The sequence below is a fragment of the Oreochromis aureus genome, linkage group 7 (genome assembly GCF_013358895.1).
Source record: "Oreochromis aureus strain Israel breed Guangdong linkage group 7, ZZ_aureus, whole genome shotgun sequence".
In the NCBI taxonomy this organism is placed as follows: domain Eukaryota; kingdom Metazoa; phylum Chordata; class Actinopteri; order Cichliformes; family Cichlidae; genus Oreochromis; species Oreochromis aureus.
Window position 1 is genome coordinate 19,324,654 of NC_052948.1, and position 26,070 is coordinate 19,350,723.

The 26,070-nt window shown below is 40.8% G+C and overlaps 1 protein-coding gene across 4 annotated transcripts in view; it reads right to left on the bottom strand.

Moving 5' to 3' along the window:
• Positions 1 to 25,697, bottom strand: part of pparab (peroxisome proliferator-activated receptor alpha b) — a 31,813-nt gene extending 6,116 nt beyond the window's left edge. Inside the window, exons 1-5 of one of the 4 annotated variants that reach the window (XM_031727430.2) lie at positions 25,412 to 25,697; positions 12,148 to 12,397; positions 9,799 to 9,962; positions 5,171 to 5,309; positions 835 to 1,034 (exon numbers count right to left, since the gene is read on the bottom strand). In XM_031727430.2, the coding sequence (XP_031583290.1) occupies positions 835 to 1,034; positions 5,171 to 5,309; positions 9,799 to 9,962; positions 12,148 to 12,355 (711 nt within the window). In that variant the 5' untranslated portion in view covers positions 12,356 to 12,397; positions 25,412 to 25,697. Of the gene's footprint in view, positions 1 to 834; positions 1,035 to 5,170; positions 5,310 to 9,798; positions 9,963 to 12,147; positions 12,398 to 17,990; positions 18,213 to 25,406 lie in introns of those variants that run through there. The other 3 variants (XM_031727356.2, XM_039615825.1, XM_039615826.1) reach the window with 3 other exon arrangements.
• Between the last annotated feature and the right edge of the window lie 373 nt (positions 25,698 to 26,070).

Genomic DNA, 26,070 nt, shown 5'->3' on the forward strand with positions numbered 1-26,070 from the left:
TACTAATCTTCACTTATAAAGTTTTCAGGATGCATATACACATATATATTTTTAAAAGCATTTAATAGTATCTGTATGAATAAAGTTAAATTTGACAAGACTTATTGAGATGTACATTTAACATGCCGGACTGTTGGAATTTGTACACAGACCCCTGGCAAGAATTACAACATGACTTTTATGGGCAGTTACGAGTTGTGTAAAAGTGCTGCGATAGCAAAGGTAGGTTAAACAATATTCAATCACTGAATACTTTCTACCCACCCTGCTTGTTCATCAGGAGCTTTGAAGCAGTGGATAAGATCTGTGCCTGAATTTGGATGCGCGCTTCTGTCCCTCTTGACCCATTTTACACCTACACACACCACGCCCACCCGCCCCCCCCCCTTCTTATCCCCCTCGGTAGGAAAGAAGCACATCAGAGGGGGGAATGCTTTTAGGGTGAATGGGAACGGGTGATAAAAAGAACATACACATTAAGGGAAACGCACAGTGAAAGGCTAAGTAACAGGCTTAAGTAAGTCCTTGCCCATCCTCTGTGCTGAATTGCTCCGCTGGTTGAGCAACTTATTTTTGTCATTGGCTGGCTGCGTCTAATCTCTAAGGGAGTGATTGCCAGGTCATATTGAGACATGAGTTGGCAAAATGTATTTTATGTGCTCAGAAAGAGACTGCAATCACTCCAGCCGGGAAAAAATAAATTAAAAGTTACAAAACCGCATGACCTCGCACTATGAGGAAAAGCTGGAAATGGAAGAACGTGCGAATATGAGGTTATACATGTCCAACACCTTTCACTCACCAACCCATTACTTTACTCACTAATCAACGTACAGCAGTGTTGGTCTTGCCCATGAGAATGGATCGAGCCTTGGCCTTGTTCATGTTGAAGTTCTTCAGGTAAGCCTCATAAATGTGCTTGGCCAGGGTCTTCTGGTCAGCTAGCTGGGGGTTTTCCACCTCCTTGTCCACCGTCACCATCTCCGCCTTTAGTTTTAGCTTCTCTGACTGGGGCATCCGACCAAACCGGATGGCTGCGGACAGCAGACAGAGAGATGGAGATGACTTTGTGGTGACATAAAACTGTCGAGTCATAGATTTATTTCAGTTACACCAAGCGCAGTTCCAGTAAAAGCACCTTGCTAAATACAACTGTTTCAAGCCAACTTAAAAATGAAGGCAAAATATTAAATGTATCCAGAAAATCTAAAGGTTTTCTGCAAATTCAAAAAGCTAATACTTTAATACAGTAGTACTGCAGAAAGCAAATCTGGTGCCAAACACCACAGAGGATGTGCAGACAGCCTTATATTGTATTCTAAAGAAGGGACTGTGAATAACATACAAGCACAGGATGAATTTAGAGGAAGAGAATAGACAGATGGAATGGACAAGTTAAAACGGCATTTATAGCTGAACACAACAGAATGCGTTTCACGATAACACCATAAACTTCCAATGCTGAACTCAATCAAAGATGTAATTTAACTTGTATCTGCCTGTCTCGGTGCCAGCTAAAATTCAGTGGCTTACAGCCGGATAAAAGTACAAACATCGAAGAAACAAGAGACTGGTTTCATGAAGACAATTTAGTTCCCCAGGCTTTTGCCAAAACATCTCGCTATGCCTGAACACGTACAATAAATCTACAGCAACAAAAACAGTTTAAAAGGTCAGGAAAAACACTTTACCATGGAAGGTTCAGTCAAATATGTAACAATTTTCAGTGCATCAGAAATATCCTGTGCTATATGTGACATTATGCTAGGATAAAAAGAAAAAAAAAGATGTAAACATGTCTGCTTGCCATTGAAAGGCAAATGGACTTTTTGTGCATTACAGTAATGACATAAGTTAGCACAAATTACAAAGTGGGAAACATTTGCTTGAAACGTTCTTCAACAACATGTGTTAATAAGCGCTATTTCTCTATGAGAGGATGCTGGCATCGCTCAGACTGTCTGATCCCATTTGACTAATGAGATTAGAGGTGAACTATTTCCAACCCCTCTTCGCTAGTTTAAATGTGCACAAGCTGTTTTACCCACACAAATCTGCACGTCTATGTGAGGAGACCAGCTGTACTAACTGCCTGTTTTTTATGAGCCCATAAAAGCATAAAAAAAAAATCAGATATTCTGTTATTGATGGTTGCTTACAAAATGAATCTGAGCATACTGAAGAGGACTGCGCGAGGATGAGACCTTGAGCTGGCAGGCAGCACGAGGGCCCATTAGATTACTGCTCAGAATGTGGATGGATCATCTGAAGCTAGTAAAGCTCCATGGTGGGCGCCTGGCCAGGAGCCAAGTCCAATTAAGATGTGAGGAAGTGATTGATGCTAAGCTTCGTGTAAGTCTAATTCCTAAGAGACAGTATGAGGGGATAAGCGTGGAAGGGAGCTGAAGGTGGGCAGGGGTCAGTCCGTCAGTCTGTTGAGCCGTCTGCGTCTTGTCAGCAAATGAAATACGAGAGGAATTAATTTGCTGGATTTGAGAAAACTTTCAGTCCCTTTTGATAATAAAGAGTTTTTGTGCTGTTGCAATACTTAGAAAGAATGTTTGTCTAGCAGCATACTGCAGGGAATAAATTAAGGATCGTGAAGCAGAGACTCCACTCTACTGTCCACACTCGAAAAAGTAGAAACAACCTCAAAATGTCATTAAGCCTGAATCAGATATGCATTCACGCACTGACGGCCCCTCACCGAGGCCGCTGCAGCTCCAGTCGAGCTATCCTTGGGCAAGAAAGAGCAGATACTGAACTCCATGTTGCTCTGATGCACTCCGTTGGAGTGCGAGTGTGCACGTTAATGTTACACAAAGCGTTTAGGTAAAGCAAAGTGTGATGTGTATTTTTGGGTGAATGAAGCTTGTAGTGAAAAAGTACTTTGAATGTTCATTTAGATTAGAAAAGCACTATATACCATGATGACGGATAACGTTGTCTTGGTCCTCTTTGGCTGCTAAAAACAGCCCCGGCTCCTCAGGGAAAGACCCCTGAAGGTGTGCTGTGATATCTGGAACCAAGATGTTAGCAACATATCCTTTAAGTCCTCAAAGCTGAGAGGTGAAGCCTTCATAGATCAAACACCTCAAACTTGTGCTCAAACCATTCCTGAACCATTTTTGCTTTGTGGCAGGGTGCATTATCCTGCTGAAAGAGGCCATCGGGGAATACCGCTGACCATGAAAGGGTCACATGGTTACATGGTCTGCAGTATTGCTTAAGTAGGTGGTATGTGTCAAGTAACATCCACATGGTTGGCAGAACCCAAGGTTTCCCAGCCAAAAAAAAATTGACTGCCCATCCCTGACTGATTTGTGTATTCTGACACCTTTCTATCAGAATCAGCATTAAATACTTTTCACCAATTCGAGCTACAATAGCTTGTCTGTTAGATCGGACCACACTAGCGATCCTTCGCTCCTCATGTGCATCAATCATCCTGTCACTGGTTCACCGCAGTTCTTTCCATAGACCACCTTTGATAGATACTGACCACTGCAGACTGGGAACACCCCAAAAGAGATGCAGTTTTGGAGATGCTCTGACCCAGCTGTCCAGCCATCACAATTTAGCTCTTGTCAAACTCACTCAAATTCTCTCGCTTGCCCGTTTTTCCTGACTTTAACAAGTCAACTCTGAGGTCAAAATGTTCATTTGCTCCCTGACATATCCCACCCACTAACAGGTGAGTCAGTCTGATCACTGCCTGATCGGTGTACCAGTCCATTTTTCGATTACGTTTTGGAAACAGAGACTTTTACATAAACTACATGCCGAGACTGAAATGTAAATGTAACCATTTTTATTCTAAACCTCTTCACCTTCCTGTTGATGCTTAAACTTTGAATGTCTGAATGGTTTACAGTTTAAATTTTTAAAAAAAACTTAAAATGCAAGCCTTGGTGAGGATCTTCTATTGTGGCTACTGTAAATGACTCTAAATCGATACAAAGAGACATACAAAAATAGCCGTGCTGTGGTCCTGTGGTATCACCACACCGCCAAAGATCAGGTTGTAAGGTTGCGACGGTCTCAAATACCCTCACGTTCCTGTCCTCACTTACATTTTGCTCAGTGAAGTCAATAACATAAACCATAAGAAGAAGGGTAACCTAGACTATACCTCAAAACAGAATGCTATATTCGGTCAATCTCTCCAGAGGGAAATGAAAGCCGTTACACGTCCACAGGTTCGCTACCACCAGCGTGGAATATCGGCAAAGTGTGCACACACTCTGCATTGACCTTTTTGATACCTTTAGCAGAAGTCCACTCATACAAACACATACACTCATGTTTTTGATCAGCACAATGACCTTAGCCCAGAGTCAACATGACGTGCTATATTTTGAGTGTAAATATCATTTCACACATAATATTTTTGTATTTAAAAGAAAGACAGCCCACACCAAGGAGGGAATCTTTTAAGCTTTTCCAATTGTGAAATCCTTGTTTTCCAACATGCATATCTCCCCTTACACTGAGAGAGAAATAAAGGTTATTGCTGCAAAACACAATATTTCTTTTCAGTGTCAAAGTGAATAGAACTATGCGGAAGATCAACGAACAAATAACGGTGATAAATCAGCAATACTTATTACTTAAACTCTTAATAATTTGCTCTCCTGATGTTCTCCATGTGCTAAATGTGCACAAAATCTGACTATTAGTGAGCTCGAGGTATTTGCAAGCTGGAAATAAAAAAAGATTGGGTGGAGGGACGCACAAGGTCATGTGATTTTCCCCTCCTGTTCGCACATCTGCACCAAATGGGTCAAGCAGTTTCAGCCAATGTAATTATAATGCAATATGATACTAGCGCTGCCAAGACAGAGAACGGGTGTGCCTTCTATCTGCAGGTTTGTTTCTGGTCTATTTCTGAATAAAAAGAGTGGAAATTGTCCAAAGGTTAAATGAAGATGACACATAAATCTATATTCACCTGAATTAGGTGTCAGTTAGGGACCTGCCTTAACATGCATCTGAACTCCCAACTGTCTGATGGCTTATTTGTGCTTATTATGTGGGTATGTGCCTGTTCAATCTTTCCTGGCAGCAGCACAACTGTGCTACTCTGTTAAGCAGTCTGTGTTTACAAGTAACAAGCACGATGGACGTGTGGATGTATGCTTCTGAGCTTGAAGCACTGCCCAGGACTCACCATTGTGGGACATTCCCACTGACAGGCACTTCTGGAAGCGGCAGTATTGGCACTTGTTGCGGTTCTTTTTTTGGATTTTGCAGCGACGTTCACACTTGTCATACTCCAGCTTCAGACGGATGGTCCGTCGAAAAAAACCCTGGAGGGATGAGGGGAGGGGTCAACAAAAGAACATAAGAAATGTAATTAGTGCTCACAAGAAACAAATACGTGTTTTCATTTGACCAGACTGCTCAGGCACAAAGGGAAGTATTCTTTCAGAAAGTTAATAAAAAATAAAATAAAACAGAGTTTACATTTTACTTTTAATGAAGTTAGCCGTTCAGCAACCAGTTTCAGAAATAAAATTATCGGCTCCCCACTGTATTAAGATGACAGTCATGGTAAAAGCAGCTCCTTGTACACAAAGCAACACCACCAGTTTCCTTCTGTTTACACAACCTTAACACAAAGCAATATTTAACTTTGGTAAGGAACAGATGGACCAAACAGCACTTATAGTTCATCGAAGGGTAAGAAAATGTCCTGGGGAGGTGCTTAATAACACATTTATCCTTTACTTACTAACAGCAGGTTTCAAAGATTTCATCCAAAACTCAGCCAATCAGTTTGCTAAAGTACACACTCAGTCTGAACGACGCACGTACGGAGTAAGAATACACAGACCTGTGACAGTCATGTGAGCTCGCAATGCCGGCTGACTTTCACCTACTAACCCTGAGCCTGATACTGGCACACTAACAGGTATACAATAACACGGTGATGGAAAAGAAATTCAGATTCGTTCAAGTGGGCTGCATGCCGGCTTTGCTTATATCCAGTGTCATCCTGAATGAATGTCCTGACATGGTGAGGGTCATGTTTCTATTACTGATCGCTGACCAAACATCAGAGAAGAACTAAACAAAAACAGGTGTGTGTGTGTGTGTGCGTTACAAGAACATAAAATTATTGACAACTATTGGTTTCCATGGTTGTTGTTTCCTTATTTTTATTTTTTTTTATTTTTTTTTTACACAAATAAAAAAATTATATTTTTTAAAATAAGTATATGGATGAGGCAGGGTGCTTAATGGTCATGCTTCACATTAAATATGGATATTTGAGTATATAAAAGCAAAACTGTTGGATATGTGTATTTAAATAATTATAGATCAATGTATAAAGATATATATATTAGTGCTGTCAGCGTTAATCTCGTTAAAATTACGTTAACGCCATAACTGCAATAATGCGGCAAATCTCTGTTAGCGAGTTACCGCGGATCACCCCGTGCGTGGGGCTGAACGGCTAATGCCATGCAGCCCCACGCACTAATATATATTAATCTGAAAAAGCCTGTGTATTCGATAAGTATATTTATTTAGCACATATATGTATAGATTTGATTGTATAATGAAAACTTATACACATATAACAGGGGTGGGGAACTCCAGGCCTCGAGTGCCAGTGTCCTGCAGGTTTTAGCTGATTCAAACGGCTACATTACCTTGTCAACATGTCTTGAAGTTCTTCAGAGGCCTGGTAATGAACTAATCACTTCATTCAGGTGTGTTGACCCAGGGTGATATCTAAAACCTGCAGGGCACTGGCCCTCGAGGCCTGGAGTTCCCCACCCCTGGCATATAATGACCTAAAGCACGGGTGTCAAACTCCAGTCCTCGAGCGCCGGCGTCCTGAAACTTTTCTCTGTGTCCCTACTGCAGCACACCTTAATAAAATTAGGAGGTCATTAGCAAAACTTGACTACATGCTGAAGTGGCAATTCAGCCATTTGATTCATGTTGCAGCAGCTCATTAGTGTATGAACACGGTACAATAATAGTACTTTTAGAAATACAATTTTCCAAACACTTACATTTATTTAGCATGCAGTCAAGTTCTATAGTGTGTTGTTAATGACCCATTTTCACTCAGCTGTGTTGCAGCAGATAGACATTTAAAAGTTTCAGGACACCAGACCTCGAGGACTGGAGTTCGACACCCCTGACCTAGAGCTTCCTCCTACTCCTTTTCGAATGGGAAATCATCAGCTTTTGTTTCATGTGAATATGATAGCTTTCTTTTATTTCATGTTCATTTATTTCTTTTGTTAATTAACATTTCTTTCTTATATCTTTGAAATAAAGACTTCGATTCCATGGTTTGCCTGTGCAATCATCAGTAGCTTGTAACAGAAAAACCTTTATCAACTTTAAACAAAGTAAATATTTTTTCATTCATTCACATTTTTTTTTAATTTTGGCTAAACTACTGCTGTTTTTCCTCAACTCTAACTTTGATTGTGGCTTAGTCAGTTATACATATTTCAGAATTTCATTAAGTCCGAATACTTCCTACAGTTTCTTCCACCAGCCCAGTAACCCTTTTACTGCCATCATTGTCACTCACTCAGCTCATTATACAAGGTGACAGAAGGACTCACTTTCTTCTCACATAGCTGGTAAATGTGACACAGTCACCATATATTCCAGCTCAGTGAGCTGTCATCAGAAATGTGAGAACTCCTGCTCTACATAATCGTTTCTCAAGTGTGAGTGCTTTAAGAGAACGTCATTAAAATTCAAGACAGAATTAAAGGCACAATTTCTAGATTTTCTGGTTATGATCAAGAAATGTTGACTTCACCCATTCAACTCATGTTCAAAGTTTGGGTTTTAACATTAACCTTCAGTACTTGCAGGTCACCTCTTATAGATATGCACTGACATGACTTTTTCCTAAAGGTATAGGCTGAACAAATTTACCTTGACTTCGTAGAAAAGTCTTTGATTTATTGTTTTACAGCCTTAAGACTTGCTGTAAAACAACCCCGGCTGACCTGTGGACTGACCTCAGGTAGCATCTACTACAGATATATCTGTATCAAAGAACTGATCTACAGTCACACAACACATATCCCACACATGATTATTCCATTTTATCTGAGTTTTTCTATCACTTCCCCAAAAACCATCCTCCCCATTATGGCTGATACATCTAAGTTAAGTGTATTTACAGAGCGGCAAAGTACAGACGTCCCCCGATTTAGTCGCTATTTCTTCCAGATTGTTCACCTGAAGTAAGCGACAGCCAGCAGTAGCTGAAAAATATCTCAAGTCACACCGTCTTTGACCCTTAGTTTATCTTAAGACGGCCTTGGTTTCCTCTTCAACAACTGGTAAACAATTAACTGAAAGACTAATAAGCAACCATGTGTAAGGGCCAAATGTGACATTTATGATGTTGTTATAAGCCATCATTAGTCACAAGACACACACTGCACCTGGATTCATTCTGGCTTTTCCTTCTTTTTTAGTGTTATACCTAAAAATAAGGAATAATTTACTGTTTTGAAACTGGTTAATGTGGGTTAAGCGGGTTTTCTGTGCCTCACTGAGAGTGACGTATGGAGAAGGAGATTGGATGGATATTGGTGATAATGATTAGGCAGGGCATAGGGTGAAAAGATAAGTGCGCTCATCTGGCAAGAATGACCTCTGAAGTCTATCGAGCATAATGACAGAACCACTTTTCCGACAACAGTTAAATTCGCTGAGGAGGTTTGATTTTTTTTAGCAATTGTCTGCCATAGTGTTTGTAAACATGCTAACTTTAAATGTTTTGAATCAATGCTGATAAAAATTTGTGAGTGTAGAGTTTGGTCATGTTAATGATACATTAAAATTCTGCTTACATTCTCCAAGGTCTTTAGTTCAAGTTAATGATTGATTGAAAACTGACAAAAAGTCTCATAACTCTCAAACTAGAACTCTTACAGGTGTGGTGTGTACTGTCAACGTATAAAAAAACATACCAAAAAAGTCATAAAATAGGTCATGTTTGAGCTGAAGGTTAAAGTGATAATATTGCTAGATATAGCTAATTTAAATCACCAAAGGTTTTCAGACTGAGAAGAACATGTTGCCATGAGATTCTTTTCATGATTCATTTTATTAAGATTTTGTTCTGTACATTACAGTAACAGGTTAAAACCGTTTAAATACATCATTTGAGTAAATGTACATGTTCCTGCCAAGTGGTTTTTTTTTCCTGCTTGGCATTAATTATTAAACATTTAAAGGAATTTTACAACATTTACATGAATGCTACACATGTAATATAGCCACATATGAAAAAAATAAATGACAGTACTCCCGCGATTATCGGAGGGGTTACGTTCTGGGATGCAGAAACCATGTTTATTTTATTATTTTTATATATTTAAAACCATAAAAACCCTCCCCACACTCTTATAAACCCTTTCTACCCTCCTAAACACACTTTTGAGACACATCCTTACGTATTTTAAAAACATTTGTATGTGCTTACAGCACAGTATACCCATAGGCTGCAGAAACCCGCGATATAACAAAATTCCCGTGATATAAATTATAGATAAATCCGGGAATACTGTACACTCAGAATCTGAGTATGTCAAGTATATTAACTTCAAAGAGGCAAATAAACAAAAGCCTGCAGACTACAAACGTCTTAAAGTGCGTTTAAAAACACAGAAGAAAACAAAATGAGTGTATAAAAAATACAACACAATTCTCTTAAAAGTAAATACTGCCCAGAGAGTGAGCTGCCTTGCCGTGTGTGCTCTCAGAGCACTGCTTCTTTATTTTACGTAATCTTTATCTCACCTTGCAGCCCTCGCAGGCATGGACTCCGTAGTGGTAGCCCGAGGCGCGGTCAGAACACACTCGACACTCCAGGTTCAGTGATGTGGATGAAGATGACAATTCCTCCTGGCTAGCCACCACGCCGTAAACAACCGATGATGGGCTGGATGCTGGCGTGAGCGCATCTAATAAAACAAGCATGGACATGATTACATTTTTCTCTGATATATAATAATATATTGCTCTAAATGACACTACTATTTAATGGTAACTAAACAGATCTGGGTTTTTTAACTATTTGTCGACGAACGCTATTATAATTTTAACTGAAGTAAGAAATGGCACAAAAAAACTAAAATGAAATGAATATTCACAAGCTTGTACAGAGGACGGAGTCACTGAGAACCAAAGACAGAAGTGGCCGAGTGTCTGAAGGTCACAAAATGAAAAGAAAAAGCTTTTCCAAAAATCCTAGTTTTTGGATCCTTGCATTATTTTACTTTACACACAAACAAAACCCTAATTTCGTCTCATCTGACCAAAGGTGGCGCTTCCAGTTTGCCCGCATACTTCAGTCTGGCTTGAAGGTGTCTCTTCTGCAGAAGTGGAGTTTTCTTGGTCTGCAAGCTCTCAGTCCATTCCCGTGCAGGACTCTGGTGACCGTCTTCTTTGAGACTACAGATCCTGACTTAGCTTAGCCTCTCATTAGTGTCTTGGCAGTTGTTCTGGGATCTTCAAACACATCTCTTACTAGTTTTCTTTCAGAGTCTTTGAAATCTTTCACTTCCTACCTCTGCCAGGCTTGTTCTGTATTTTGTGGCTCTCTTTGAATTTCTTGATGATACTTCTCACTCCAGTTCTTGTTCATCTGGAAATGCTGTGATAACTTTCTATATCCATCTTCTGCTTTGTGAGACAATTCTTTTTCTGCTCTGTTATTGTGTGCAGATAGAAATAATTATTTTGAAGAAAACTAGTATATTTAGAAATGCTATGTTGAAAATCCCTCACTCTGTTATAAAAGCACTGCACAAAATTTTGACAAAAAAAAAAGACAATTTCACAGAGCCGCCTCATCTTATGTATAAATAAAGTTGCACGCTTGAGAAATTTGAACTACATACAATCATTGACATCTGCACGTTCACCTCTCTCTGGCAAAGAGCCGGTGAATCTGAAGCGCAATTGCACCTGTATGACCCAACAAGGACAGCCCGTTCCATCACAGCATTTACTTACAGATATTAACACGCTGTGATGTACTGCCTGTAACAAACATAGCATCATTATGTAGTACTATTACAGATCCTCGTCATGGATGACAGGTCATGGGGTTTGCTGCGTGATGCCAACAGCTTTCCATTTCCACACTGCAAAGGGAACGTGGTTGGTAGAACTTGCTTGGTACACAAATAGCGCAGATGAAATGGTACAAAACAGTGGCACTAAGTCAAGCCACATGAGTTTTGGCGAGAGATGCCAGCACAGGGATAAGCAGCATTTGGCAGTGAGCTGTGTTCCAGCTTGGGGCAAGTGCACATGTTTTGACTGAGAGCAGAGAGCGAAAGCATATGAGCTTCTGCTCCTGTCTCTCACTGTGTTTGCGCTCCTAAACACCCATAAATCGCATGCACCCTCACACTGCCTTTTCCGTGATGTCATCAAATGTTTCTCTGATGCTCAGTGCTCTTCCACCCCCCCTTCTTCCCTGTTCTACATGTACTCTTCACAGCTTCTTTACTTCTTGCATTTCTTTTTTTTGTAACATGTAAATTTCCCAGACCCCGTCTATTCAGGAGGAAACACAGAAGCAAATTGGATGTTTCCTGAGAGGTTTTGCATGGTGGTTTAGGAATGGGTAAATTCCTTGTTGGATATGGGGCAAAGAGAAAAGCTGGAAGGGGGAAAAAAAGAGGTAAAACTAGAGAGTCACAAAGATGAAAGGCGAATAAGGCCAGAGGAGAAAAATGGAAAAACGGTGGAAACACTGAATCGAAGGAGCAGGAAATTTATCAGGAGACTCAGATATCACACCGATCGCTAAAAGGGGAATTTCTCAAAGCATTAGAAAGTGTATTAGTCTGGAGAGAGGAGACTGAGAAAAAGTTTATTAAGATAACAGATAATGCAGTGCAGCCTTGTAAGAGAAAAAGGTTAAAAAGGCCAAAGTGAGTTTCTTATCTAAACCTCAATTTGGAGCAAAATAGGGATTACGAGGCTAAACTGAAGGACTCCTGGTTTGACAACAACAAGAATGGCAAGGAGATTACACTGAGGTGCTGGGACATTATGAAACCAGAGCGAGAAAGCAAACCACTCATAGTCTGACTGTAACTCTTAAAAACAAAAAGAAATCACACTTAATTTTACCGAGGACGGTGGACCCATCAGAGCCGTTGCTTGAGGACTGGTATTTTGGGACACCAAAGGAGCTGAGAGCGTCGTCGCTGATGGACTGGGAGATGTCCTGGAGCTGCTCCATGCCACCCATGAAATCGTCATCAGCACATAGGGGACTGCCCAGCACCGAGTCCTCCAGGGGAGAGGGGGGATGGTACTGGGTCTCCATGTCGACCATTGTGGTGATGGGAGAAGGCTGGCGGCACTCTCACTCATCAAACTGGAGACCAGGGACAAGGATGCAGAGAGGGGAAACAAACAGAGGTCAAAGAGGTCAAATGGAAACACGGCCTGGCCGACAGAGATTAAAAAGTCACCCCGACTTCTACATTTGTATTTGTACTAAAAGCTTACATGAGCTTGCCAATATGGCCACGACATCATGCTTATGTTCTGCAGGTATAATGTTTATCATGTTTATCGTTTTTGTATAGCAGTTAATAGATATTCTTAACAAATTTGTTTTTTACCTGATAATACCAACTTTTTCTGGTCAACTTGGTTTTTAGGGTCTGCACAAAATGTGAAATGGCAATCTAAAGAAAAGTAAAGGCTTCTGAGTAGATACCTCAGCTGATGAATATACGCTGAAATGTCCGAGGCCTGCTCAGATATCTCAGTATGCCGACAGACTAAGAGACCAAACACTAACAGTATCTTTATCATCATCCATACAGTTGAGTAAAACTCCATTATCTTTCAGTGCAAATGATTCAAAACAGCTCTGAATAACATGTTCAGGCCTCATGAGAAGGGCTGACGCAACATGTGGCCATCAATACGCTGACCCATGTGCAACAGCTGCTGCACATAGGTCAGCAGGCCATGAAGAAATGAAGCACATGGAGTATCTTATGACACAACACGGGCCTCGCTACTCCCCTTAGCTATTCACCGCACGTAGAGTAACCATATCCACACAAAACCTTAGTGCTGAAGTAAGAGAAAGACTGAGGGTAGAAATATAGACTGAAGACATGTGGAGGCACAAATGTAGGACAGTTATTCCAGCTATAGGCTGTGCTGTAATCGGAAGGCTGGGTCTGAGGTTGGCTAGAAGACACATGAGAGACTGGCATCCAGTATAGATGGATGAAATTTTGCTGAATTGCACAGGAGCTACACGGTTGCTTCTTAGGCTTAGCGTAAGAATGGTATTGGGAATGGCCCCCGCATCGCATAATTCAACTTTGTACGCCTGCATGTAAAGTGGGTCAATCTTTAGTAAGCTCATTCCATCAGGCCATGCTAAGGACATGAAACAAGGGGAAGAAGAGGGTGACAGTGAGATAAGGGTGAGGATATGACCACAAGACAGCAGCTGCTGGATGTTCTCAGCCAATCCTCGCCTTAACACTTGACTGCCTAGAGTTCAACTTTAACTTGTCCTTTAGTTTGTTAAGTACTGGTGGTTATATTGAGAAGAGAGAGGGACTACATACCCACACTGACTACAGAGATCATTTGCATACCGTTTTGTCTTCAGTGCAGCAGATATAAAAAAAAATAAAAAAAATGTGGTTATACATATGATTTTCTTCCTCTTTTCTTCTTTCTGGTGCTACCGTTAGGGGTCGCTACAGTGAATCATCTGTCTGCATCTTACTCTATGCCTAACATCCTCTTCTGTCATACCAACCCTCTGCATGTTCTCCTTCATTACATCCATGAAACTTCTCTCTTTTACTCTTGCCTGGCAGCTCCATCGTTATCTTTGTTTTATATATCCAGCATCCTTCCTCCGTGCAAGTCCAAACCATTTCAGCCTTGCCTCTAACTTCCAAGTTCCAAGCTTCTGCAAACCACTCCCGATGAGTTGCCCGTCTTAAGGACTTGTTTATAATCCTGCCCATCCTGGTCACTCCCAATAAAATTCTGAGCACCTTAACTCTGCCACCTCCTTTTTGTCAGTGCCTCTGTCTCCAAACCGTAAATCATAACAGGCCTCACTACCAAACTTCCCTTTAAGCCTTGCTGCCATCTCCTCATCACCAATTACCCCTGACACTCATCTCCACCTACTCCACCCAGTTTTCACCCTGTTTAAACACATCTACCTCCTTGCATTTTTACTTTTCCACCCATCTCCCTCTTACTCACACACACATATTCTGGCTTGCTCCTACTGACTTTCATTCCTCCTCTCTCCACTGCATACCTCCACCTCTTCAAACGTTCTTCCATGTGCTCCTTACTCTCATCACACATCACAATGTTTCCTGCAAACGTTGCAGTCCACGGAGACTCCTGACCTCATCTGTCAGCTTGTACATCACCATGCAATCAAGAATGGGCTCAGAGCCAATCCTTGATGTAATCACACCCCATCTTGAACCCTTTTGTCATTCCAACCACACACCTCGTCACGGTCTTGTTGTCCTGATACATCTCCCACACCACCCTCACATACTCCTCTGCCACTCCTGACTTCCTCATGCAGTACCACAGTTCCTATCTTACTAACTTATTATATGCTTTCTCTGGATCCACAAAGACACACTGAAGCTGCTTCTGACTTTCTCTATACTTCCCACTCTTAACACGTCAACACTCCAGGCAAACATCACATCTGTAGCGCTCTCTCTCAGTATGGAGCCATATATCTTAACCTAGCTTCAACAGCTCTTCCCCACAGCTTCATAGTGTGGCTCATCAGCTTTAGGCCTCTGTAGTTACTACAGCTCTGCACATCACCCTTGTTCATGAAAATTGGTACTAGTGCACTTCTTTTCATCATCTCCTCACCAGGCATATCTTCACCATCCAAGATGGTGATTAAACAGAGTCAGTCTTTCTGAAACCTGTGCAACATTCTTTCTTTTTCAACTTCCACCACTTAACGCTTGCCTGTGCCTTCATTTGCTTCCTCTTCTTGATATCCAAGTCATCCCACAGACTATCTGATGCTCCCTAGATGCATTCTCCGATGTTATCACCTTGCAGTCTCCCACCCCTTTCAGATTATACTGTCTGTATAAAATGTAGTCCACCAGTGTGTGCACCATCCTTCACTCTTATGTTACCAAATGTTCCCTCTTCTTAAAGTATTATTCATATATCTATATATATATATATATATATATATATATATATATATATATATATATATATATATATATATATATATATATATATATATATATATATATATATATATATATATATATATATATACACACACACACACACATGTAGTGCTACTGTTGGTAATAACAGAAGTCATCCCCTTTCACTGACATTTTAAGCCTTGAAGTAGTATGAACTGAATGGAAAAACCCAAGGAGAGTCCCTGCTAGCTCCAGGGTTGGTGAGCAACAGGCAGAAGTAAAACAGACCAAAAGCAGATCACTAACATAAACAAAACCCAAAAAAGACAAAATGTAAAAACAAGAACATCAAGATAACCACACCGAGCTCAGACTCCTGTCATGTTCAACAGGAATAACCACATAGCAACATTTGGTATCAGAATCACAATTGTTATGTTAGGGGATTAGTTTTACATTACTGTTGTTGGTTGATTAATTTAGATATAAATGCAAATGGAACATTTTCTGAATATATCAACTTAAAAAAGTGAACCTAAAAATGTATACGTACTAACACTTTGAGGTTTAGGGTGTTGGAAATAATTTTTTTTTTTTTTTTTTTTGCATGTGTGAGATATCCTCACACATTTTGATGATATTGGTAATGTTAAAGGTGGGTTATTCACTGACAAATGTGCAAATCTGAATGCAGACTTTTTCTGTTCGGGATGATTGGGAACAGCCAAACAACAAATTAATTAAGTTAACAAACTGCAACATTATTTCTTAGGCTTTTACAGTAATAATGCATAAGCAGGGAAAATATTCACAATACAGTGAATGAAATGTTGAGATTCAATATTCAAAGTCTAGAGGAACTAAACCCAATTGGATAGTAAAGACCCCGTAAATTCCCACTCTTTCAAAGCACTTCCAAACATGAAAAGAGGCCTGGCATCTCAGCAGGAAACTTTACTAAGCTACTCGGTCTTCAATATACTTTTATCTGAATGGAGGCAGTGTTAGCTCTATTAGCACAAAGTAAACCTATTTAGCATTCAGCTTCTCACTCCTGACCCTCAAGTCTTCCTTCCGAGGATATCCTGTTTCATAAACTATTTTTTTCCACTCAGCACCATCTTATTGTAATTCCTTTTTAAGGGGAAACAATAAAGAATCCTCTTGACCACAGCTCGACTAAGATCTAGACAGGATTTTGTGTAATCGAGTAATCGAGTGACGAGACAAAAATCCCACTCGTAAAAAGGTCACTACTTGCAGCTTCTTGCACAGTGCAGATATTGATCAGTCTGAAGTGGACTAAATGGCAGGGTTTTGTGTCAACATGCCCAGAGCATGCGTGGCTTTCTATTTAAATAACATACAAAAAAGGAGCCCTTTACTGAACTCGTGACCTCTCAGCCACTAGCTTAGATGTAATGGACCACACTAAACCTCATGTTGCCACCAACATGCATAAGAATGTAAACACAGAGAGCGCTGATTAGCATCAGACTGCACAGCTCTGGTGGACTCGGAGAAAAACAGAGAGACACACACGGAGGGTGGAGAGGAATGTCTGTTAAACTACACTCGTGGGTCTGTATCAGCAGTGTGTGAGACAGAGTGAGCATATGAGGCATGGAAAAAAGGAACGCAACGGTCCCTATGGTAACAGAATACCTTTGTCTCGTAGGTCAGGACCTCTCTCTTGTGCTCACTCAGCCAAGCCTGCTGAGGGCACTCTGCACACAAGGTCATAAGTATTTTTGTGTGTGTGTGCGCGCGTCTGTGCGTGTGCATGCACTGGGGCTGGAATTAGGGCCTAAAGCAGACAAGAGGGGGTTACGCTGAAAAAGAAAAAGACAGACTGCCAACCTCCCAGGTTGCTATAGCAATGCCATGGCAATTATGACACACAACACATGCTTTGAAATCAGAAGTGTCAAGCTGATATAAAAATCAATCAAAGCCATTATGGTTTGCTACAAAAGAAAGAAAAACAAAGGTTATGTGTAAGTGTATTAGCAAACTGGACCAGTGATCACACAGCTGGATGTGCGGGTGGAGCATAAATAATCCATACTGTCTGATGGCTTTCTGCTCAGCAGTATCACCCAACCCCCACAAGGCAGCAAAGACCCACGTTAGACAGACAGGCCATGAAAACTGCTAATAAGCTTTGGCTAAAGTAGTTGAGGCTCTGAACGTCACGTGCAGACCACTTTCTTACTGAAGCAGGTTTGCACAGCCCTCTGAAATCTGCAGGAAAACTGAAACTACCAATGACCTTGGAGCCTCATTAGTGGCACCCATCACTCAGGGGGATCATGTCCATGTCATCTAACCCACACACATTATATACACGAACAAGCACGAGTAACGTGGCTACAGTAAATGTTATCATCCAGCCTCCATGGCTAACTACCTGGCTGAGAGACACTCAGTGAAGCTTGAACCTTTACAAATCCCACATTAGAGCGAGATGCCAAGAAAAGAGTTAAACTGGCAATAATCCAAAACATCAGAGGTGTGTATGGACTTGTCTCACTAAGGGGTGAAGAAAAAATTTTTTATCCAACAACATTGTAATTCTTTGAAAGACCAGAACAACAAAAACCTGCGATTGGAAATGGAAGAAACCGCCAAACTGCTCACATACAGTGGTAGAACAAAAATTTAAAAAAAACATCAGACTTGATGTTATTTGTAAAATATGGATATGAAAGAAGTAGTATATGAAAACTGAAAAATAACTCAAATAAAACATGACAGAGCCCCTACCTTCCTGATCAGCAAAAGTCTTCCATGCAGATTTCCAGACAGCAGTTTAACATCCAGCTCTAACAGTTTGTATGATCATTCAGAGTGTGTGCATTTCAGTGTACATGCATGTATGTATGTGTGTATGTGTATTAAAGAGTAGTCCACAGGTTTAATGCTTAACCCATCTATCTCACGGCCTGAATGCTGTCATGCCTGTAAGGAGGAGTCTACGAGCTAATGGTGGTCATAGAGAAAGAAAATGGGCTGATGGGGCTGCCCCGTACGCCTGCCCCTTTGTTTAAAGAGTTCATCACGATCTTAGTCTCAACCATGCCTGCAGTGTAAACACTCGAGTGAACCCTTATCGCTTGGAGCTGATATGCAGGCCGGCACCCTCTTATCGTTATGGTGATTGACCAAAGTACAGGCCGTGGAAGTGATTGACATTGGACTTTAGCTGTTCCCTGTGACAGATGAGCCACATGACAGCTAACAAAACGGTCCTATTATTAGGTAACTGACAGTTAAATACACAGCTAAAGCAAATTTTGTCTGCTATTTTAAGTCCTGAAGATCAATACCAGTGTGTGATCTGATTATATAAAGTTTAATAATTTTGATAGTGACCATTGCACAAATTTTACCTGCTCTGGGGCACATTTCTCCAACTTGTCCACTGATTTTTATATAACAGAAAAACCAGTCAGCAGAATCACGGGACACATTAGCTTCTTATTCAAAGCACTTATTTGAATGTTTGAATGAAAGCTGAAGTTCACATTCATTCCCGAGATGAATGTACTGCATTGGGTGGGTAAAATAGTGCATTACTTTACCTGTTTGTCAGATATGTTTACGGGCAGATAACAAGTCCACTGAGATGTTTCTCACTCTTTTCTAAATAGACAGGACGGGAGGGTTACTCAAGATGTTGCCTCGGCTGTCAGCTTGTGCGCTCACGGCTGCACAGAGTTGAGAAATAAAACATCAAGTTACACAAACTCTTCTGGACTCTGACCTCTGCGGTGACAACACGTTTAGTGTCAGAATAATAATTAAATGCCGCTGCACGCTAACATCAGACGAGCCCTTACGATCTGAACAAACTCTAAGAGCATACTGCCGCTTCTCTCTGGGCAGAAGCTGCGGCGTGGCATTGTATCAGGTTACCTCAAAGGTCTATGTTGACCTGACCCTTCACACCGGCTGTTAATAGCGCACCATTACGTGGTGGTAAACGTGCCTGCATGCATGTGTTTGGTGGCGTTCAAACAAGAACGTGGAAGAGAATGAAATATTAAATTTGCAAGGCAATCAACTACTAATCGTGTTTTTTTCTTCTAGAGAGACAAGTACATATACAATGGATCTGCCCTCTAAACTTTATGATACGTGAATAATGGGAGTTTTGGCCAAAGGTAGCTTTTACTACCAGTACCTTTGTGTGTTCTGTTTCTGATAAGGCTTAAGTGTTTGTTATGTTTACATTTTGATACATTTTTTATTATGTAACCTGTTAAAACTACAAATGCCAAACTAATAAGATCAAATCTTGAAGCATTCTGAATTTATCAGGGAGTCAACTTTGCAAACATGTGATTTGCAATAAACTGATCTCATATGACATCTTTGGCTCAGAGGAATACATCTAAATACTATTATCACATCTGAAGAATTTCCCGAAATATGACATAAGTATTTATCATAATGCTTTATTATTCTTAAATGACAGCAAGAGTGAGATCATATTCAGCAATGACACAGCTGTGCTACAGCCCTGACCTGCAGTATAGCCACAGCTATGACTCCAGTATTCCAGTGAGTTAAATGCATTAACAGCTGGATCATTGGTTAAAAGACAGCTACTGCTGTTTCCAGCTGTTAAGATGATCAATAGCAAACAACGCCGTGGTTGTCCTTGAGCAACATTTCCTTTCTTTGCCAAAGTCTGACTCCTGGCTGCCACTTTGTACCTATTTCCAAATCAGTCACAAGGATCAGACAGGCCAGTATTACAAATCTTCCCCACAGTACAATGCAATCTTTTCCAGCGGCATTTATCACTTGACAAACGCAAAGCTGGGGGGTAATGAGACATCAGGGAAGACTTGTATTTATTAAACTAGACTGAGAATATCACACAGCTCCTTACTGAGTCATGTGTAAGATTTCCTCTTTTGAGTTTGTGATCTACACCGTTGTTGCTGATTTGCTGCCTTCCAGGATCCTTTCCAGGTGTCAGTAAGTAATTGTGGATCGGTGACTATGCTGGATGGCCGAGATGTACAATGCTATCACAGCTGATCAATCTATTAATGCCCATGAAAAGCAAAAGTGTCAAAATTTCCACAGTGGCTCATTATATTTTAAGGTAAAAATGTCAATTCTGCACAACTTTTTGGCTGCAATTTTTTTTTTCAATTTAGTAACTACTCTGCAGATTAAACAGCAATAAAAATGACCAAAAGTGGGATCTCCACTAATAACAGACCATCAGCAAGCACGGCCCTCCCCCATCACTGAGAGTTCTGTGATTTTAGGGTTCCCATTAGCGCACGTGTCTATGTGTGTGCGCTTCAGCAACACTGTCACACAAAATATTTCTACAGACAAAAAACCTGCATTTAAACCGTTTTAAACGTTAAACCTGTGCTTAAGATCATTTAACAGACTGCACATAAAATATAACAGTGACTGAGCTCTGCTTTGAATGTAGCAGTCTGAAAAACCTCCAGGTAATAACAGTAAAACATTTGTGTGTGACAGTGACTGCATAGTCCACTGTCATAGCTTCATAGCTTTCCCCTGATCGCCCCAACAGCGTAATCGGGGGAAATCAGGAGAAAAACATGAAGCTTAACTAAACTGAATAAATATGGTTTTTGTAAGGGGGATTTTTTGATGCTAATTTTAAACTGTATGTAACTAAAGTTCAACCCGAAGGCTTGTTTTTCATTGTAGAGATGGATGACAACTACAATGACAGAATCCAGTTGATGATATATGATTTGGTGGCCTGCTTTGGATCAGCTTTCACCTTTAAAGTAATTTGTCACTGCTAATAGATATAAAAATTATTCACCTTTGTACGATCACCAAACGTTTCTTTGGTGGTGTGACTGGTTTCTTCTAGGCTGACAATGGCATGTTTCATGAATCAGTAGGAATCCCCGAATGAAAAATCAGTTGCCTGACTTATAAAAGAGGAGCTGATCTGTAGGGTGGCAGATCAATAGGTTAAATCCATTAGCAGTACAGTAGAACATTTGATATTCAAAGCCTTTTAGAGTTAGTTTCCTCTACATTTGCGGTTTGTCTAGAGATTGAATGGTACCATTTGTCAAAATACTTATATATTTTTGGAGACGAGTAAGCATCCTGAAATATAACAGCTTTAGTTGACTTTAATCAAAGAGTTTTCTGGTAAACAAAGAAAAGTTGATTATTACAGTTTTCCCACCAAGGTTTAACGAACCCAGTGAATGCAGGTCCTTCAAGGTTCTTGCAAAGTTTAATTCCTGCATTATTTACGTCAATTTTACGAGCAGGCAGCCATCTTTCTTTGCTGGTGCATTTCTGCACCTATACCACCTGTAGCTAAGTGGAAGTGGTATCCTTGTGCATGGAAACTCTTAAGCCTGTGGATGACATAAACCTGAGACCCACATTCTGCTACCACAGTTGTAAAATTCCACAGGAAAAAAAAATGTCTGTTGGAGTACATAAAGGTAGTAAAGTGATTGCTTAAAAAACCAAAAAAACCAATATAGTGATGAGTACTTGAGTACACGTCAAATCTGGGAGTATTTCTCAGGCAGCTGTGTATCTCATTTCATTTTCCAGCTTGACACTGGAGTCCTGAGTTCCCCTTTCTGGCTGCCAAACCAGCCTACGTGTTTTGTGGAGAGGCATGCAGAACACAGTCCTAGTGACAGATCAACACTGATTTGCTACTGTAGTGTTACAAAAGACATAATGCTCTTTCAGCTTTTCTTATGGGCAACTCTTAAGCAGGAGCTGTTATTAGCAAATCCTAAAGAAGATGTGCACAGTGCGAGGATAAACAGTTAATTTTGATCTGCCACACAGCTGACATATTTGTGGTTAAGTTGTTTCTTTGGTAACAGTAGTAGCAAGCAGCAACTTTCATCCAAAACAACTGTGCACTGCATTTATCTTTGGTCATCTGTCATGTTAAAAAGCTCTGTGAGGTCCCATAATCATGTCAAACACCTCTGTCATACCAAAACAAGCGAAATTAGTTAAGCCACAAAAGTAAAAACCATTTTGTTGTTAGCAACACAATTCCAATGGGAGGGCAGATATGGCCAGTGACAGATGATTGATGAGGATTTCTGCATATCTTGTGCCTCCTACTGAGGCAGTTGCAGTGGGAGTGGAACTTGTCAAAATGAGACAAGATAGTTGGCAAGAAAGAGAACACCTTCCAGCAATCTGCCTGTCTATAAGAATACAGACGTATGCAAATGTGACACTAACATAGCAAGACTGGAAACAAACACAAATCCTCTTGTCCAGTCAACTTACAAATTCAGCTTACATACGGCATCTTTCCTTGACTATTAGCAAAGACAATCTACTGTCCAGAGCTCCTTACTGTAAATCTGGCAGGAGGGCCCCAATCCTATTCAACCCAGAAAGGCTTTACCATAAGGAAGGCTCAAGGGGAACAGACCCGGCTCAGAGGAAGGTCAACCCTGACTACGAGAGGACAAAAGATGCCAAACAAACAGACCACATAAGTGATTAGAACCAGCCAAAGTGCAGTGTTTCCCTGCACTTCATAAATGCACACGATATTTACTTTTGTTTAATTAATGTATTTATTTTTGATGGTGCAGGAACTTGAAAAACAGGCCAATGGAGCTATGCAGCGTTTCGACATGTCTCTTTTAGACCCACAAAGAGATACAAATGATAAACTTCTGAACCTGTAAGTCCTGTTTGAGGAGAAAATGCTGCATCTCCCTCTGTTTTTTTCTCTGTCTCTACAAGCTGTGAATGCAGCCAGGCAGAAGCAGATTGCAGGTCTCAGGTTGCCTGAGACAAACAGGGTGCAACAGCTCAGCCAGACAAAGAGTAACAATGGAAAAAACAACTGACGGACAAGTTCTCCAAGACTGACATAAAGAAGTCTGAACAGGAGAGTTCATAAACTTTTATGCTGTTTAATCGCTTTTTTATCACCATAAAACCTAAGGTTATGACTTCTATATTTGGTCCGTTTTTGTTACAGTAGTTAAAATAAATCACTACCACCATACCAGATCAAAGCCACAAAAAATTTACATGTTAGTGTTTGTCAAGTGAGCACAAAATTAAAGGGCAAAAACACATAATACATCCCTGATACACAATACTCACTCACTTATATTTTGTATTTTTAGCAAAGGGGTTTGCTTTTATTGTTTGATCAAGGTTTGGCTTGCAGTATTTGATATAATCTTTTGAAACACTTTTAGTCAATCAACTGAGCCCCCGCCCAGGCAGTGCCCGAGATACAAATGGAATTTTAACGATACACACCAGAATGATAAGACCTTTGCCCCTGAGGTAAATGGCACATCAATGCATAGACGTAGCAAACAGCTACAAGTCTGGTGTGCAAAGAACTTCAAGTCTCACAGTGCAGTTACAAGTGGACTTCAGAACAGAGGATCTGTCTTCGGTTCATCTTCAGCAAAGATCCAGAATTTCAGATGTGATTTTTTTTTTCCAGCCCTTATAAAAGATTCTGAGGTTGGATTATCTCTTTAAACCACATGTATTTCTATCATAAACAAATCTTAAAGCATTGCGCATCAGTCACGATTCAGTGCGGTGTCTCGGGCCGCCCCAAAATGCATTGAAGAGTAGACTGTTGCCACGGTTACAAAAGAGAAAACTGTAATTAGTCACTACACAACAACATACATTATTATTAATCTCAGACAAGGACATTTATCCTTCGTGCACCACAGGAATGGGGGTCCTTTAAAAGTGTCCTAAACCCAGTATGCCACAGCGGGAGTAAAAGTGGGATGGCAGTAATATATGCTGATTCTACAGTGAGCATCCCCTCCTCCTAAACTGTGTATCTGTTGGTATTTCTATTGGACGATGATGGCTTGACTAACCGTAGCCATGTTAACAACAGTGATATGAAATTTATGAGTTTTTTTAACACTACAGAATTTAAGCCACTGACAATAAATCACATGCTAACAGGCCGATTTTATCATGGGCGGGCAGCGGTGGCATCCGCCGGTCAAAAGTGGCTCATGTGTAGAACTGGCACATGCTAGTCAACCACGAGTGGATGGATCCCTGTCAGTTTTTCAATCTAACAACTGCTGGGATTTTAATCAACATAAAATAGTGTTTTTCAGAAATGAAAAGTGCCAGTTGGTCCATTTCCTTCACTACAAAACAGATCATCTAACAAATAATTTGCAGAACAGCGACCAACTTCTGATTTTTAATAAATTGTCCATGTTCAGACACATAAATGAGAAGGAGAAAGACGGAAAAACTCGAACTCAGTGTTACTTTAGGAGTTACAGAGCACCTGCAGCCACACACTAACCACTGCTTCACTCATTTAATCCCTCCACCGCTGTGCTATAAAAGTACTAAACGCCGCTAGTGGGCAATAAAAAAAACCCTAATATTTCTTGGCTGCACATCAAGTCTGCAAGTGAGGCCTCCTTAAGATCACTGTTACTCATCCAACCATGATCCTTGTCACACCCTCTGACCCTCTCGCCGTCACAGTTATTTTGTGTATGTAATAAAAAGGCACACGATCTCGACTGCACAAGCAGTGATCCCACCTCTGAAACAAAACCTCTTGACTGACTCTATGAAAACAATATTTACATTATATGCAGGTGTTTACCTTTCACTGTGCTGAATATAGAGCACAACATTAACCCTTTGGCATTACTGTTCCCATCACTGCATCACAGATACTGACCAGAGGCCTTTATAAAGGACAGCTCTAACAGCCGGAGCAATCTCTGCTTCTTCAACCGCTATCTTAGAAATGGGCCGTGCAAACAGGACAATAAACAGGCTGTTGTGTTGAACTAAATGAATAGCTTACATCACAGGGAGATGATGCCTATTGATGAGCAAGAGCTGTTCTCGCTGCGCAGGCGTGCAGGCTAAAAAAAAAAAAAAAAAACCCAGCTTACCTCCCCCTCCTCCCCTCCATACAATAACAATAATCCTGGAGGAAATTAGTAACCCCCCCCCCTCCCTGTGACTGCAAACTACAAATGTGCATATAACAGTTGGGCAGAGTGTCAAAGTGGGAGACGTGCACTAGTCTGCAGCTTGCGCTACACAGCATTCCCTCACAGTCAGTGTCAGCTGCTGCAAAGAGGACTTATAAATAAAAGGCCACATGAAGACACATATATATGTATATACCTTACAGCAGACAGCGCAAAACGACGGCGCCATATCTTCGGAAATATCTCGGTGGGCTGGGAAGCGTTCAGTGCAACAGCGAGAAAAGGAGCGACGAAGGAGCGAAAACGTTCCCCGGACACCGACCGCGTCCTCGCTGTCTCCCCTCGCAGTCCTGCCGCTGTCAAAAATCCCCCAGCACGTCCATACAAAGCAGAGCCATGGTGCTCACGCCCGCAGGAAGTGACCTCATGACTGACAGCTGGAGAGAGAAAGCGCACACCCCGACACACCTATGGTTTCAGCGAATAGAAACAGCGCAACAGTTTCCCCTGAGAAGGACGCCCCCTGAGCCTGGAGAGAGAGGGAGAGCGAGACCGACCGGAAAAGCCTCTCCTTCTAAAAGTGACCCTGCGCACTGCAGCTCACAGAGAAACTTCTTCCCCTTCGCTGGAGTTCCTTTATTGTATTCAAGTGCACAAAAATGCGTTGTTGGCGAATGCTATCAAATAACCTAAGCAGCAAAGGATAATAAAAAAGTACACACACAAATAAATAAATTAATAAAAATAAATAAATAAATAACTAAATGTAAAAATATATATATATTTTTAAAGTTAAACTGGCTATTTTTTAATGGAGATTATTGAATATATACTGTTAGTCTTTTTAGGTTTTTTTTTTT